Source organism: Schistocerca piceifrons, chromosome 3, assembly GCF_021461385.2.
Source record: "Schistocerca piceifrons isolate TAMUIC-IGC-003096 chromosome 3, iqSchPice1.1, whole genome shotgun sequence".
Taxonomy (NCBI): domain Eukaryota; kingdom Metazoa; phylum Arthropoda; class Insecta; order Orthoptera; family Acrididae; genus Schistocerca; species Schistocerca piceifrons.
Window position 1 is genome coordinate 493760292 of NC_060140.1, and position 18586 is coordinate 493778877.

General features: G+C 38.3%; 1 protein-coding gene across 1 annotated transcript in view; it reads right to left on the bottom strand.

Annotated features, from left to right (window-relative positions):
• LOC124789572 (gamma-glutamyl hydrolase-like) overlaps positions 1-18586 on the bottom strand; it is a 79387-nt gene that overhangs the window by 27184 nt on the left and 33617 nt on the right. The window contains exon 4 of the mRNA XM_047256977.1: positions 13209-13438. Coding sequence (XP_047112933.1) covers positions 13209-13438 — 230 coding nt within the window. The remainder of the gene's footprint in view (positions 1-13208; positions 13439-18586) is intronic.

An 18586-nucleotide genomic window follows, 5' to 3' on the forward strand; every position in this document is an offset into this window, starting at 1 on the left:
TCATCAGTCCTTATCTCCACAACACCCATCACTAGGCACATACATCACTTATAAAAATTATACTTTTTTCCTTGTTGGTTGCAAACATTCATTGTATACCCTACCTGTTGGAGTGCTTAAATATGATGCACACATAATAATTACTATAAATTCCCAATGAGTAATTTTCCATTGCCTTTCTCAAGCACAATACAACTACTGGCTTTTGAGAACTAAGACTGGCTGACACTGAACTGACAAGCAAATAATAAAATAGAATAATTTGGGCAAGAGCAAAAAAGCTTTTCTGTCAGAAAAAACTAAATTTAAAAAAAGTTCAATCCCAGCCATGAATAAACAGCATGAGGTATTATTATTAATGTTACATACTTATACTGATGCTGGCAAGCAAGGAACCCTGTAGTGAAGAAAAATTGCTAACAATATTGAATGCAACACAGTGGGCATGACAACCAACAAGTTGTCTGTCCGCATGAATGGGCACCGACAAACTGTCGCCAAGGAACAAGTGGACCACTCTGTCGCTGAACACACTGCCAAACATGACATCCTTCATTTCAATGACTGCTTTGCAACCTGTGCCATATGGACCCTTTCCACAAACACCAGCTTTTCTGAATTTAACAGGTGGGAACTCTCCCTGTAATAATCCTGTGTTCTCATAACCCTCCTGGCCTCAACCTCCGTTCGTCACTGTCCTCACCCATCCAGTCCCTTCCCTGTTCCCATTCCAGCGCTACACAGCCATCATTCCACCATCACACTCAGTCTTTTTACTTCTCTCCTTTTCCGCTGCTTCCCCCTCCCCCCTTTCCCCACCTCTCCCTTGCCCACCATCTCACCTATAGCACTTCACTGTCCACCACCCCCACCATACTATCCCTCCCCCTCCTGCCCCAGCCTCCTCCTTACCCCACCCAGTCACCACTTCCATCATGCACTGATGCTGCTGTTCACAGTGTGCTTCCAGTTGCCCGATACTGTGGTCACGTGTGTGAGTTAAGTTTGCGCGTGTGTGTGTGTGTGTGTGTGTGTGTGTGGGTGTGTGTGTGTGTGTGTGTCTACGTCTATTGTTGATGAAGGCCTTAATGACCAAAAGCTTTATTTATTTGTGACAAGTCTCTTTTTGTTGTGCCTATCTGCGACATAGCATCTCCGCTACATGTTGAGTAGCAGCTTTCCTTTTCATAATATTGTTACATTCTATCTTGGGTTTTCCATTGTTTGATTTTTCCCAATTAAATGTTGGATAATTAAAGTCTCCAGTGATGATTACCCAATGACTGGTGAACTTATGTACAAGTGAACCGAGGTTTTCTCTAAGGTTTTTGGTTACATCAGGAGATGAGACAACTGGCAATAGAAGGACCCAATTATCATTTTATGCCCATCCCTGACACTGAGTCTTGCCCAAACAATCTCACACACGGCTTCAGTTTCTAACTCAGTGGATCTGAGTTTCTTGTCTGCTGCGAAAAATACACCATCTTCAATTCCCATTTCCCATTTACCTATCCTTTCAATATACATTTAGACTTTTCCCAAAAATCCCACTGCTATCAATTTCAGGTTTCAGCCAACTTTCTGCACCTAGTATTATCTGAGCTTCACTGCTTTTCAAGATCGCCTCTAACTTCAGACCTTTGATGCAAGTGCTTCAGCAGTTTACCATTAGGATTTTCATACACTCACCTGTGGGAGGCATTTTCTTTTATCTTACACTGATACTTCTGGGTTTCCTAAGGCTATTGTTATCTGGAATTGATGGAAAGTCACCTAATCTAAAAAAAACCTTGTGTGCACCCCACACACAGTCAGGTACCAGAGTGTGTATTGCAAACCTGACTCATTTAGGGAGACCCTACAGTTCTCAGCCTTATGGCGGAAGTCCAGGAAGTCACAACCTAGCTCATCACAGAACCTTCGAAGTATTTGGTTCAATCCTTCCAACTGACTCAGAACCAAAGGGCCACAATCAGTTCTGGGGACAATGCCGCATAGTGTGGAATTCATTGAAACTACATGTGAACACATAGTCTTCTCAACCTTCTCTGCCAGTCACTGGAATGATCCAAGTATGACCTCAGAGCCCAGACGACAGGCATCATTTGTTCCAGTGCACTACAGTCTGCAGCTGGTGCACCCTGTTCCCTCAATGCAAGGGCTTGTGCCTTGTTATTAAAGACGGAGTATTTTCTCGAAGCAAAAGGTCAATTAGCATTAAGTAATCATATGTTTTATAGTTCTATGTTATGAAAATTCATTTATAATTAGTATAGTGAAGGGTTGTCCCCAAATCTTTCCTTTAAAAGAGGAAATCTGTAGTGTTACTGCTGTTTAGGCAAATAACGTTTCCCACTCCCTATTTATGACAAGGAAAGATGACAAGGACAAAATAGTAAAGTAATATCTGGTAGGGGAATAGGTAGCAAAACACATACTGTGCACGGTCATTTTGTTTCGTGTTTGTGCAGAGTCGAATGAAGAGGTGTGTGGTTCAAGTAATTGGTAAGGCATGATGGCGAGTAAATGTCTTCACCTTCTGTGGGTAAGCCTTTTACATTTTGACTACATTTTGACATGATGGCTTGGTGGTGTCTTGACTGTCAAGGAGCAGATACACTCTCCAAGAATGAAAACAGCAATGAACAACGGAAGCTCTAAAAATGAAATGAATTACTTCTTATTGAGTCTTCAAGGCAGATGTTGTAATTCATTTATATTGTATCTGCTCCAAGTTACAAAGTAATCATAATCTGTTCAACCATTGAAACAGTCAATTATGAAAAGTCATTTTGTAACTATAGTAGATATCATTTTCCCGACCATCAATAACAGCTGCAAAGGCAAAGAGTTAAAGTTTTCCAGGGCTACAAATGGTTCTACAGAGATATTGCTTTGAAGGACCTCCACATAAAGAAGATAGTTAACGGTGACTGAGTTACACTACACATAAATTAACACGCAATGCTTCGGGTGACAGATCAAATGTGAGTTTCAAACACATATGAAGACGGTCAAAACAGACATTTCAACAGGTCATATTTTTTAGTTATGGTTGTCGTGGATCATATGCTACAGAGTAAATATTTGCTATCTGAGTGATATAATATCAATTCCAAGTTAGCTGACAAAAATTTAGCATTCTGTATTATAATACAAGCACATGATTTAAGGAAGGCAATGGGAACTTTATTTACTACACTGTGTCATAACAGAATGTAAATCATCAGCCTAAAACACTTTAGAGTAGATCCTGGGTTCGAGTCCTGGTCGGGACACAAACTTTCAACTGTCCCCGTTCACTTATATCAACACCTGTATGCAGCCAGGGGTATTCATTTTGTTGTAATTTCATTCTAATGAGCTGCATGGTCACCATATTCATATATATAAAGAAAATTATCTTAGAAATGAAATGCAGAATCATTCAAAAATGTGAACATTCTGTGAGCACTGCTGATTTAGCACACACATACAATCAGTCAACATCAAATATTTGCACTATCCTCCAGAACAAGGACAAGATTAAAGATTCAAAATGGTTCGAATGGCTCTGAGCACTATGGAACTTGACATCTATGGTCATCAGTCCCCTAGAACTTAGAACTACTTAAACCTAACTAACCTAAGGACATCACACAACACCCAGTCATCACGAGGCAGAGAAAATCCCTGACCCCGCCGGGAATCGAACCCGGGAACCCGGGCGTGGGAAGCGAGAACGCTACCGCACGACCACGAGCTGTGGACCAAGATTAAAGAGATAGATGCTTTAAAGGGAGTGACAAGAGTATCTAAACAATGGTTTCGTATTCAGGATGATGTTGAAACGTTGCTCCTTATATGGATAAATGGAAAGCAATTTCAAGGCAACACTATTAACGAGAACACCATTTGTGAGAAGGTGAGAATGATTTTCACCGACCTCGTTAAGAAGATGCCAGGATCATCAGCGGCCAAAAAAGTGTTTAAGGGAAACTGTAGGTGTTTCAAGAAGTTTAAGAGAAGAAACAGCATCCACATCATTGTGAGGTACGACGAAGCAGCCAGCTCTGATACGAAGGTAACAGAGAAGTTCATCCGGAACTTCAAGATGCTCGTAGCTTCTGAGGGTTATCTGCCACAACAGGTTTTTAATTGTGATGAGACGGGTCAATTCTGGAAAAATACGCCAATGCATAACTTTATAACAGCAGAGGAGAATACACTGTATGGTCATAAGCCAATGAAAGATGTCTGACACTGCTACTCTGTGCCAATGAAAGTGGTGACTTGAAAATTAAATCACTACTTGTTTACCATTCAGAAACTCCATGAGGCTACAACAAGTGTAAAGTCCAGAATATCATGTTAAATGTGATACCAAGGTCCAACAATAAGGCTTGGCTGACACATGATCTTTTTTGTGATTGGATCAATGAAGTCATTTGGTCCTTCAATAAAAAAATATTTGCTTGAGACAAATCTGCCAGTCCATGTCTTGCTTATTATGGATAATGCTCCTGTCCATTCTCCAGGCCTACAAGACCACCTTCTTGAAGAATTTCATTTCATCGAGATCCAATTTCTGCCTCCCAACACCACACCATTACTCTAGTCTATGGACCAAGAGATTATCTCTAACTTTAAGAAGCTCTACACTAAAGCACTTTTCAAGCATTGCTTTGAGTTGACTGAACCTACCAATCTCACTCTCAGAGTTTTGAAAATATCACTTCAACATAGTTGCCTGCATCAAGATGATTGAAAAGGCGTGGGAAGTTGTTTCCAAGAGAACTCACTTCTGCTTGGAAGAAGCTTTGACATTGTCGAATGTGATTCTGAGGCTTCTGAGTTAGTACCTATGAAATGAGATTGTGTCTTTGGCCAAGAGCACTGGACTAGAAGTGGATAACAATGATATCATGTGGGAGATCACAGCCAAGAAATGGCCATTGAAGAACTTACGCAGTTGCTTTTTTAAGTGTTTCACAGCAGGAAGTTGTGGAGAGGAGTTCGGAGGAGGAGGAGGAGGAGGAGGAGGAGGCGGTATAAGCAAAGCAGTTATCTTCTGGCACAATAAGAGAAATGCTGAAAGCAGGGGAGTCGGTTGCATCATACACTGAAAATCGTCACCCCCAATAAAGGAGCAGCTACGCGTCCTACAAATTTATTTGATTATATGCTGTGTCCCATTTTCGCCAAGTGTTGAAGTGGTGGCAGAAACAAATCACTACAGACAGCTTCCTAGTAAAAATAATTAGTTATGTATCATGAGTAATCAAGTACATAATACTGTATGCATAATTTTCTTTGAGTATATGGTATGAATAAGATAAAACTTTAGTACTTTTACTGTGTGGTATAATAATAATAATAATAATAATAATAATAATAATAATAAATAATATACAATTAATAAGTTAGTTAATTTTTTTTGAATGTGTAATCAATAATTGATTAGCCAGGAGGAAAGCTAATAAATGAAAATTAAAATGAATTTAAATATCTCATTCTCATACACAAATCACTTTCATAATCTTTTTTACCTTTTTTGTTGTTTGAAGTGAAGATCAGTAGACTCTTAATGTGGTGGAAAAATGTTTAGTCTGTGATTTTAAAATCTCAGGGGAATGGAAAAATGTCTTCTCTCCTCGTGAGAAAATTCAGATCAGTTCTAAATTAATTTCGTGGGTATCGTGTTGACAACGTAAGAAAAAAATGTAGTAAAGCAAAATGTGTAACATTTTATAAATTGGGGATTGATAACTGTTACTATGAAATGAAAAGTGGAAATGCCAAATTAAGCAATTATTATTTCACAAAGTAAGTTTCTTATACAGACATCTGACATCTCAAACACTAATCTCACAGTTTTGAACAAAATAAAGAATTGTGCCGTATTTCAGCAAAACACGTAGAAATTATAGTAATCTCAGCTCAATTCTGGAGCAAAAGAAAAATATTCGTAGTAAAGTCATTTCGGTAATCGCAATTGCCGATAATAATGACACAACTAAACAAATTCCTAACACGAATATGATTTCAGTTCATTTGAAACAAAATGCAAGAATATAGGAGTCTGATAGTGTAAGATGCTGTCGGAAAGGCGCACAAATAAAGAGAGAGAAAGAAAAGATGAGCGTGCATTCTTATATAGGACAAAATACAGCTGATAATGCTACGCCATTCTCATTATCCTGGGTGTACATATTCACTGACTTGCAGTGCAGTTAACTGGCACGAAGATTAAATTATATCTTTAACTTCTGATATTTTGATAGGAAAGGAAAATAGTACATTATTACGTCGCGGGCGGGACACAATATTACAATGGAACGCATTATCATATTTTGCATTAATTTATATGCAATAATTTGTTTCACTTAATGAGTGTTTCACACTATGAATAAGATTCTGGAATGAATTACGCTTGCTATGCGAGATTCCACTGTACATTGTACCAAACATACTGAATATGAACTTCAAAACTGTATAAACCATCCTTCAAAACACTGCTCATACACTGATTGTATTAATACATTAATTAAGATGTATGCATGCACTGGTACATTACAGAAAGTACAACATTGCAAACTACATTATAAAACTGTAAGATATTTGTGCTAACATATTCAGGTAACCCCAAAATCCTCCAAATGAATGGCATGAAAGGGCTATTTGGTTGCACTGGTAAAACTAGTTCAAAATGCATTACTCATAATGATTTGCTAATATACATTACTTATTCTTAACATGAATGCACTACAAATATCAAATCTTAATACAGAAGATGGGGACAACACAGCACAGTGGCAACGGTATAATCACTATTCACACTACACAACAGAAACACACAGGCTTTAACACATGTTCTTACTTATGCATGCTGGTATGTCTATAAATTTTCCATCCCCTTCCTTAAATCATATGGCTGTGTTATAATTCAGAACACCAATTTTTTTTTTGATTAACTTAAAACTGATTCTGAGTCACTCACTCAGATAGCAAATGCTTATTATGTAGCTTATGATCTCTGACACTATGACACAAAAATACAACCTATCAACCTATGAATCTGTTTTTTCCCCCCAATCAACAGACTCATCTGTCATTTAGACACCATACGCAGCATCTTGAACCAACGGCTGCAAATAACAAATGCGCATTCAACCAGTCAGTTGTGAGCACGCAGTGTTAAGTGGACATGCAGCCTGGAGCAACATCTCTAAATCAAGTATTCAAGACATTCTCTTGAATGTTTTGAATAAAGGAAAAGTGTGTGCAAGGTTTGTCCCATAAACCGTGACTCCTGAACAATTGCTGTTCGTGTTCACCTGCCACAAATTGATTGTAAAGCAGAACGCAGACAATTCTTTTCTGGATAAAATCATCACAGATGACAAGACTTGATGTTATAAATACAAACTACCACAAAATGAGACAGTGCAGAATTCACATGAGGAGTCAATAATTTGACAACATAAGTGATATTCTAGCCAATTTTAAACACGAGTTGGACAACATCCCAAAGGATTTTTCAGACAGTTTCACATGTTTGAACAAATGTAATGTGTATTGTACTCAAGTGGGGGCAATCTATGTACAACACGTGAAAGATTAAAACCAACATCTTAACATTTTACTATTTTTTTTATTACTTCAGTCTCCAAACTTTATGGACTGATGGGGTACAGTGTAACAAATAGTGGTTTAATGTGATTTGTGTAAAAGATGATAATAACGATAACACCTTGTATAGTTTATGTCATTTTTCTGATGTACACAGTCTTGTTCTTGATTAGTGTAGACACAGTCTTGCAGTTAAACACCCAATAAATGGTTATTTGATGATGTCACACATGTATGTCAGATATATTTTAGGAAATGCCTGGGACAATGGGACAGGTCTTGCTTCTAGAGATATTACACGGATATGAGCCATGGGTCAAGGGATTGGAAGCATGGGAGGAATAGGGATGGACAAGAATATTGCATAGGTTGGGTGTGTGGTCGTATACCACTGTCGGAGAGGTGGGGACAATAGTAGGGTGGATACCATGATGAGAGGCAGCTGAAATGATGGCAAAGAACATTATTCAGCTGTTCCAGTCCTGCGTGGTACTTAGTCATGAAGAGGGTGAACCTTTGTGGCTGGTCAGTAGTCATGTGGCTGATGGTAGATGACAAACTGTTTCTGGGCAAGCTAGAGAATGTTATTTGGATCTGCAAAGCTCAGTGAGACAATTGGCATATTTGGACAGAGAATGCTCATTGCTGCAGATGCAATGACTATGGGTATCTAGGTCACATGGAAGGGACTTCCTGGTGAGAAATGGGTGGCAGCTGTCGAAAGGGAGGTATTGTGGTAATTGGAAAGTTTGATGTGGGCAGAGGTGTTGTTCTCCATGAAGTGAAGGTCAACATCAAGGAGGGTAGCTTGTTGGGCTGAGGAGGACCAAATTAAGTGAATAAGGAAGGTGTTGAGATTCAGGAGAAATGTGGATAGGATATCCCCACCCTCAGTCAAATCATAAAGATATCATCAATGAATTTGAACCAGGTGAGGGGTTTGGGATTCTGGGTGGTTAAATTCCTCTATATGGCATGTTAATAGGGAGGCATAAGATGGTGCCATGTGGGCATCCACGGCAGCACCACAGAATTGGTCATAAGTGATGCTTCCAAACCAGAAGTAACTCTTGAGTGACAATATAGTGGTTATGTTGACAAGGAAGGAGGCTGTACGTCTCGAGTCAGTCGGGCACTGGGAAAGGTAGTGTCCAATGCCAACAAGGTCATGGATACTGGGGATGTTAATGTAGAGGAAGGTGACAACAGTGACGAGCAGGGCACTGGGTGGTAAAAGGACAGGAATAAGAGCTTTGTTCACTTTTAAATGCACTTTAAATGTGCCTTTCTGCCACTCCAAAGCTCGTCTCCATGATGAATAGCAACCTATCCTGTTTAATATAACTGGATAGATTTAAAAAATCTACTCACCAAGCGGTGGCAGGAGAAAACATATAAAAGATACGGAAATTTGCAATCTTTTGGAGCCAATGGTTCCTTCTTCTGGCAGAAAGATTGAAGGAAAAGGTAGAGGGATGAAGTAAAAGGACTTTTGAGCTTTAGGAAATGGGAGAGATACAGAAAAGTCACCCACAACCCTGGGTAATGGGAGTTTATTGGACAGGATGAGACAGAAAGACTGATTGTTGTTGCCTGCATTGGAAGAGGTTTGAAAACTTGAGAACTTAAAGATAGAAGACAGGGTAATAAGCAACACTGAGATTACTGAAAAACATCATGTAAGTGTGAATAAGAGCAGAAAGATAAGTGAATTACACATAGTAGGCAGGTGAGGAGGGAGGGGGTGGAAGAGACAGGTCAAAAAAATAAAATAAAAGAAATAGTTACTGAAAATAAATGCTAAAACCACAGAAATTAATGTAAATTTAGGCCAAGTGCATGGCAAGAATCCAAACAAGTGTCAAGAACAAACAAAGAGAGGAACCTGGGAGGCCAACTGTTGACATATTTGCAGTGACATGGCACCAGGAGTGCCACTACAAATTTGGGGAAGACCTTGATACAAAAAAGATATCTAATAGCATCTGTATAAGATCTGTCAGGGAAGTACTAGAAAAGAATGGAGTGGGAAAAGACAACAAACAAGAGTGTCATAAATGTACTATGGAAGTTCGAGTTGTGTGAAAAAGGGAAATGAAAGGACAGATTGACTCCAGCAAAGAAATGCTGTGAAACAGGGCAGTGTAATGTCACCTCTGCTCTTGGTGGGAGAAAAAACTGGAGAAGACAAGATGAAAGCAATGGTGTCTGTAGATGACTTGGTGATCTGGGGAATCAGGGAGTTGGAGATTCAGAAACGGCTGCATGCTTGGGAAGAAACTGTGAGACAGTGTATAATGAAGTTTAATGTAAACAAATGTGAGATCCTGATTACAACAGGAAAGAAAGATACAGGTAGACAACTGGCAGAATAAGGATTGGAGGTGAACAATGGAAGAAGGGGCAAAGTATCATGTAGATGGGAAGTGTGTTAGAGGAAAATGGAAAAAATGAAAGAGGTACCAGTGAACATGGCAGACAGGTGGAAGCATTCGTCTGAAGTGTTAGAAGCCTGGTGTGGAACAAAGACATTTCACAAAAAAGCAAAGTAGTAGTACACAGAAGTTACTACATTCCCATACTGACCTATGCATTTGAAACATGGGTAATGACGAAAGATGAAAGCAGGTTACAAGCATATGAAATGAAATTCCTCAGAAGTATGACAGAAATAAAAAGAAGAGACAGGATGAAGAATGAAAGTGTAAGGGAAATAGTGGAAGAGCAACCCTCACAGAGCAGTACAGAAACATCAAGACTAAGCTGGTATGAGCACTTAAAGAAAATGAAAAACAAGACGATTCCCAAGAAGATATGTGAAATGCAGGTGCAAAAAAAAAAATGATGAAGAGGAAGACCAAGGTATACAAGGCTGAAAGGTTGCAGGAGTGTGTTGAAAAAGAGGCGAGAACTGGACCAGAGTGAACACAGAAAGATGGTGGGGAAACAGGACTAGGTGGCAAGGCTCATTTTCAAAACAGGCCCAGCCTAGGGCTGGAAACCTTTAAAGATGATGATGGGTGTTGAGAACCAAGCACATGTAATGCCACCAGCTTCCATCTGCAGAGTTATGAAAAACTCGTGTCAGCTGCTGAAAGATTGTACACGTCCACATCTTTAATATTTGTGTTCTCCTGCCACCACTTAGAGAGAAGATTTTTTTGTCTACTCATTTATATTTTCAAACATTGATTATTTTCACTAACCTATACTATTTCACTGTTATAATCAACACAGCTTTGACAAAACACTATATGTCCATCAGTGACGAACTTCTTAAAATTCATATGAGTTGAAACAGAATTATAATATCTTGAATAGCACTGTATCTATAAGGGACATTCACAATTTAACACAGAAAAATAATCCTCCTGTAAATTGTGTCTTCTAGTATTCTGTATTATGGTGCAAAGATCGTTAACTAGCTGACTGAAGAGATAAGACAAGAAATATAGGGTCCCAGCACATTAAAATGAAAATTAAACAGAAATGTCATTAAAAATCTTAATAAGTATCTGATAAACTAGAGCTGAGGAAAAAAAACATAATGACATTTATTGTACAAAGGGTTCCATTATTACTTGTTTTGATAATTATCAGTGTATTCATGGTAAACAGTCTCCCTAACTAGCAAATAAATCACACAAACATCAATACCTCACGGAAAAAAATGCAATTAACACATTCGTTGTGCAGTTGTCACCACCAAATGTAAGCCAATGAAGCTCACATGTCCCAGCCTCATTTGTATATAAGAGACAATTCCACACTTGAGAGTCGGATGTCAACGGATACTGCGAAAATGAGTGAAGGTGGATGACGCAATCCAACATAGTTGAATTGCAATGAGACAACATTTACATCTGCTATCGGCAAATTTATTGTTGTTGAAACTCAGGAAGATGTGACCATGTAATTAAATGCTTGATTTACTGTTGTTTGTAGACTGTATGACATGAATGTTTACGATGGGTCGACAAAAATAAACATCACCTTCAAATTTTTGAAGGCAGCGTACACAAAGGGTATGGCCACAACAAAATTCAATTTGTCATTGGCTCATTCTGTTCCACAAATCCCATCATGAAGGAGAATGTTCAGCAAAGTGGAGTGAACTGAACACCCTTTTCTTCAATGGTCTCACCAGCAACAGGATGTTAAACCATATATTCTTATTTATGATTAGAGGAGACAGTAGCAAAGAAGCTAATTCTGAACACTGTATTAACAAATGAATATCATAATTTTAAACAAGAAAGAGAGTTACAGATGTGGATTCTATTCAAAGTAAACTTTTCATTTCCAATATCACAAGCTAGCTGCCTCTGAACAGTTCATCCACTTGCACCCTACATAATGAAGAACATATTGTAATGAATCAAAAAGTGCCTGTAGCTGAGTGTCATGTTCCAGATACTGACTGCTGTGGTCAATGATCTATGCTGATACAGCACCCTCAGCAATCAGCCACTTACATTCTCTGTTCTATTTCTGCAAGACAATGACCAAGTCCTAGGACAATGACCATTCTTTGAGGTGCTTCCACATAATGAAAAAATGTGGCAGTACTACCTCTTCTGCATAATCAGCCCCCTGACAGCAGTACTTATACCCAGTTGGGCAGCCAGTCATCATCGGACACCTGGGGTACATTATGACACCCACCCTGTGTCAGACACTGCTGTGTAGGCAACACCAGTACCTTTGGTACAGCTGCCAACATCATCACCAGGCCTCAAACCCTCAACTGTTACCTGATAACTCAGGCTCTTGGCAGCCCTGTGCTCAGCCACCACTGTGGAACTTCTCAACAGAATCCAGTCACTTTCCATGTGAACTAAAATTCCCCCATCCTGTGCCTCTGGGACATGACATAGCCAGTCGTAGCTGTCCATCCTTCAATGTGGAGTTTGGGGCACTGTGTCACCCTATTGTCACTTGGATGACTTCCCTGGGACAACAGCAGACACCAGAGTCATGTCTGTTATGGACTCAGTTACACAACACATCCACAGGAACTGACGCAGCATCAGTGGGCACTCAGTATGTGCTGCTGCTGACTAGGACAGCAATACAAAAACAGCTGTGGCAGGAGATGCTGCAGCAGTGTTTTTTCTCACCTGCCGAGGTCCCAGAGATAAACACCCATGGTCAAGAAGACTGAATGATAGTAAATAATATACAATAAAGGTCATTTATATCCATGGACTGCTTTCTTCTGTTACACAGACATCCAGCTTCAAAGAGAATCTCGTGCCCACTCCATGCCATACGAACACTCTGTCACAATATGTCACACATCTGTTGCTACAATAAATTTGTGTGTTATTTATTCTTAAGATACATAATTAATGAAAGTCCACATTTTTACCACAAATTATGTAATGTAATGGATAGTTCACTCAAAAAGATGGTTTTGCATTTCCACAGAATATGCTCTGTAGTCAGCAATGCAACTATCATGCTCAACTGTGCACAATGTGTCAATCAGCAGTCACAATGAAATATGCTATGCATTTACAATTTACAATTCCAACATTTCAACAAATAGATCACATCAAGTTTCAAGAACAGGTCATTAACAGATTACTTACCATGTGTAAACTCTAGAGGAAGAGCAACATCATTTGCAGAACAGGAACAACGATGTTCTCTTTGTCCAGCTGCTAAATATAGCATCAGCTCAAATCCCAAACATGTGCTCCAAAGTGGAAAATAATCACCATTTTCATTTAAACCAACAGTTAAATTGTACAAAATTTCTCCTGCTGCTGCATAGCCATCAGTATTCGTAAAATATGAAGCACCACCAGGAAACAGAAGTCTGCAAGCACACAATACATATCTTCAGATCACCACCACCACCACCACCACCACCACCACCACCATTATCACCATCACCATTTAGCGCATTAACAGGCATTTAAGGCCTACAGTAGAAAAAAGAAATAACTACACTACAAAAGGAGAAAAAAACAGCAATCTATAAAAAAATACAAAAGAACACTACAAATGCACAATGACAATGGAGGTCAGTCAATCTCAAAAGAGGAGATATCTACTGCAGATGGTAGTCCATCATTGCCAGTCTTCAGCCTCAGCTTCCACTGCTCTCACCTCCACTGCTTTAAGAACTGTTAATACTTGATCCTTCCATCACATCCTTGGATGCCCCCTTGGGAGTTTCCCAGAAAACTGAGAATGGAATTCGACTACATTCCATTATCCTTGTTTTGCTTTTGTTGATGTTCATCTTCTATCCTCCTTTCAAGATACTGTCCATTCCGTTCAACTGCTCTTCCAAGTCCTTTGCTGTCTCTGACAGAATTACAAAGTCATCGGTGAACCTCAAAGTTTTTATTTCTTCTCCACGGATTTTAATACGTAATCCAAATTTTTCTTTTGTTTCCTTTACTGCTTATTCAATATACAGATTAAATAACATTGGGGAGAGGCTACAACCCTGTCTCACTCCCTTCCCAACCACTGCTTCCCTTTCATGCCCCTCAACTCTTATAACTCCCATCTGGTTTCTGTACAAATTGTAAATAGCCTTTCGCTCCCTGTACTTGACGCCTGCCATCTTCAGAATTTAAATTAGAGTATTCCAGTCAATATTGTCAAAAGCTTTCTCTAAGTCTACAAATGCTAGAAACGTAGGTTTGCCTTTCCTTAATCTTTCTTCTAAGATAAGTCGTAGGGTCAGTATTGCCTCATGTGTTCCAAACTGATCTTCCCCGGGGTTGGCTTCTACCAGTTTCTCCATTCATCTGTAAAGAATTCGCATTAGTATTTTGCAGCTGTGACTTATTAAACTGATAGTTTGGTAATTTTCACATCTGTCAACACCTGATTTCTTTGGGATTGGAATTATTATATTCTTCTAGAAGTCTGAGGGTATTTCGCCTGTCTCATACATCTTGCTCACCAGATGGTAGAGTTTTGTCAGGACTGGCTCTCCCAAGGCCATCAGTAGTTCTAATGGAATGTTGTCTACTCCCGGAGCCTTGTTTCGGCTCAGGTCTTTCAGTGCTCTGTCAAACTCTTCACACAGTGTCGTATCTCCCATTTCATCTTCATCTACACGTTCTTCCATTTCCATAATATTGTCCTCAAGTACATCGCCCTTGCATAGACCCTCTATATACTCCTTCCACCTTACTGATTTCCCTTCTTTGCTTAGAACTGGGTTTTCATCTGAGCTCTTGATATTCATACAATTGGTTCTCTTTTCTCCAAAGGTCTCTTTAATTTTCCTGCATGCAGTATCTATGTTACCCCTAGTGAGATAAGCCTCTACATCCTTACATTTGTCCTCTATCCATCCCTGCTTAGCCATTTTGCACTTCCTGTAGATCTCATTTTTGAGACATTTGTATTCCTTTTTCCCTGCTTCATTTACTGCATTTTTATATTTTCTCCTTTCATCAATTAAATTCAATATTTCTTCTGTTACCCAAGGATTTCTACTAGCCCTCATCTTTTTACCTACTTGATCCTCTGCTGCCTTCACTACTTCATCCCTCAGAGCAACCCATTCTTCTTCTAATGTATTTATTTCCCCCATTTCTGTCAATTGTTCCCTTATGCTCTCCCTGAAACTCTGTACAACCTCTGGTTTAGTCAGTTTATCTAGGTCCCATCTCCTTAAATTCCCACCTTTTTGCAGTTTCTTCAGTTTTAATCTACAGTTCATAATCAATAGATTGTGGCCAGAGTCCAAATCTGATCCTGGAAATGTCTTACAATTTAAAACCTGGTTCCTAAATCTCTGTCTTAACATTATATAATCTATCTGATACCTTCTAGTATCTCCAGGATTCTTCCATGTATACAATCTTCTTTATGATTCTTGAACCTAGTGTTAGCTATGATTAAGTTATGCTCTGTGCAAAATTCTACCAGACGGCTTCCTCTTTCATTTATTACCCCCAATCCATATTCACCTACTATGTTTCCTTCTCTCCCTTTTCCTACTCTTGAATTCCTGTCACCCATGACTATTAAATTTTCGTCTTCCTCCCCTACCTGAATAATTTCAGATACTCACAAAATTTTTGAAAAATCACAAGTAAATTGGATTTTAATTACTTTGTTCATTAGTCCTTTTTATCTAGAATAACAATGAATGTTTCAAATATTAGAAATGCCAAATAAACTGAAACTGTACACAATCTTTTGCATAATTAATTCCTTAAACTGATGCATGAAGTAAATATTTATTATAATTCTATCAGTAACTGATATAAGAATTAAATATTTATTATAATTCTATCGGTACTCAGCTTGAAATATTTAAGTGAACTGTGGATAGGAAATGGAACATGCAGCAATACTGTACAAGCCCTTAAATTCACTGCCTGAGTGGAAGCAGTGGCACTGTAAATATGACAACAAAGATTTTTTTAAAGCCTTTTATATACCTGATGGTTTGAAGTATTTGGGGAGTTTGTTAAAAAGTTGCAAACCCAGGTTAAATGTGCTCTTCTGGCACTGTGTACTACTGGTGTGAGTTACAGGGAGACTTTTGTTCAGTCTGGTATGTCACAGTTTCTTTGCAATGATTTGTCTTCATCAATGAAATGTACTTTAGACATATTGCTCTGATGTGAAAACATGTCAGAGGACGCACAAACAATGTGAAATCATGTTTGCATAATTCCCATATTTTATTTACACTCATTATTCCACTGACCCCTTGTGCATTCTTAGAGTACTGAGTGGGGTGGAAAGTTCCCCAGAATATCGTATCACAATTTGTGTGTGACTGAATGTAGGAACAATAGGCACTCATAATTGTTTCCATATTGGTGTAATATTTTAGAGCCCTTAAAAAATAACCATCTCTCATTAACATAACATTAACTCACATTACAGTTGCATCATTTGTAGTCACCTTCCTCTAGGTCTACTGGCAAAGGGTGTTGTTGAGGATTTATTTACAGTTTTGTCATGACCCTTCTACTTTGCACATCATTATGTTACCTTAAAAAAACTACTGATTTCATTGGTTTACTGTAGTGGATGGAGTGGGAAAGTTTATTAGTCTGGCTTCCTGTCATGGAAGGATTGGAATCTGCACCATCTATGGCTGCTTGGTAAGTCACAAGTCTCACCAAATTTTATTTTATTTATGCACATTTGTTTTGTGTGAAAGATGTCAGTGACCGAATAGGAAAACATGTTTGCCAGTTTGATCTCCAACCCATCTTCTATTTCTCTGTAAGATCCAGGATATGTTAGGCTTCAGAAGGGACAAGACAGATGCTCTAAAGTGTTTTTGATACGTACCCTTACTTCTATACTGCATACTGGACTACTTCCATATAAAAACCATGTATACAGCAAATCTGTATGAACACAACTGCACCTTGCACAGAGAGTTGTGTGTCACTAAGTCCTCTTTGATATGTCGCGGAGTATCTCAGGAGTAATGCTTCAAAAGGCTTCCTCATCAAATTTTGCATAATTCCTCATTAATCTTACACCAGTACTGAGTCACTTGATTACTCCACATTATGATTTGTCTGCTGTGATTTGGTCCAGGTTTCATGGTGGCTACTTCAATGGAGCTGGAGATGTCGCTGAACCACACCACATCCTGTGGCATCAAAAATATTCATAAAGGAACTCACATACCACATAGCATAGTGTGCTGGAGATCCATCCTGCTGTAGCTACACAAGATACATGATTCCCTCATCTTTGAGATGAGTTATTAAACTTATTTTTCACCTGGTCAAATAAGAATTTCCATTCTCTTTTCCTTCAAAAAAGTTTGTTTTGAACAGTCCTATATGTAACATAAGGTGGGTTCTTTTCCAGCTTTTGCACGTAACAGGGATTATTATTATTATTATTATTATTATTATTATTATTATTATTATTATTATTTTACCAGAAGAATAAATATCTCCTGATTTAACTGTGATATATCAATTATCAATCTCTTTATTCATCCATTAACAATATACATTGTATAGATGCAGTCAATTACTATATAATTTCTTTTATTTAATTTGTTTCAAAAACTCGGATAATAAACAAAAAATTTTTATGTCAGTAAATATAAATAATATTACTTTTCCATATTCAGAGATTCTTCAATGTTATAAAAACTATGTATTAGTAAAAATTGTTTAATGTCTACCTTGAATTTATGAAATTCTTCAATTTTCCTTACTGTAGCAGGCAATGCAATAAAAAGTATTTTGGGCTGGTAGTTAACACTTTTTTGGTAGAACACTCATTTGTGGGTGTCTTTGTGAAAATCATCTCTGTTCCTTGTTTCATGGTTATGAACCTGATTATTTCATGTTGAAAATTGCTGGTGAGTTTTCAGGAAGCAGACACATTCATTGATGTATAAGCTAAGAAGAGTCATTATTTTAAATTCTTTAAATATTTCCCTGCATGACACTCTACAGGGAACCCCTTTAACTATTCTAATAGCCCTTTTTTGAAGTTTGAAAGCCTGTTTTGCCATACCTGTATTTCCCCAGAAGATCACATCATATCTAAGCAAACTGTTCATATAAGCATAATAGGCACACAGCAATGATTCAGCATTGCAACAGTCCCGGAGCATTCTTAGCACATAGCAGCATTTACTTAGTTTTTTACACAAAAGTTCTAGATTCTTTTTGCATCTCAAGTGCTCATCCACCCACATACCTAGGAATTTTGTGTATGGAGCTTGTGCTATAAAATAGTTCCCTAACTCAGCTTTTACTCTTCTTCTAGCTTTACTTTTAATATTACTGAAATTCATCAATACCTTATTTATGATCAAAACATTATCACTAAACCATCTTCCTGTCTCATTTATTGTCGTAGAGACACTTTGCTGCAGATTATCCTCGATGTATCCGTTTATGAAAATGGTAGTGTCATCAGTGAACATCACCACTTCTGCAATTGTCGATGATTTGGCAAATCGTGTACACACACCAAGAACAACACAGGGCCTAAC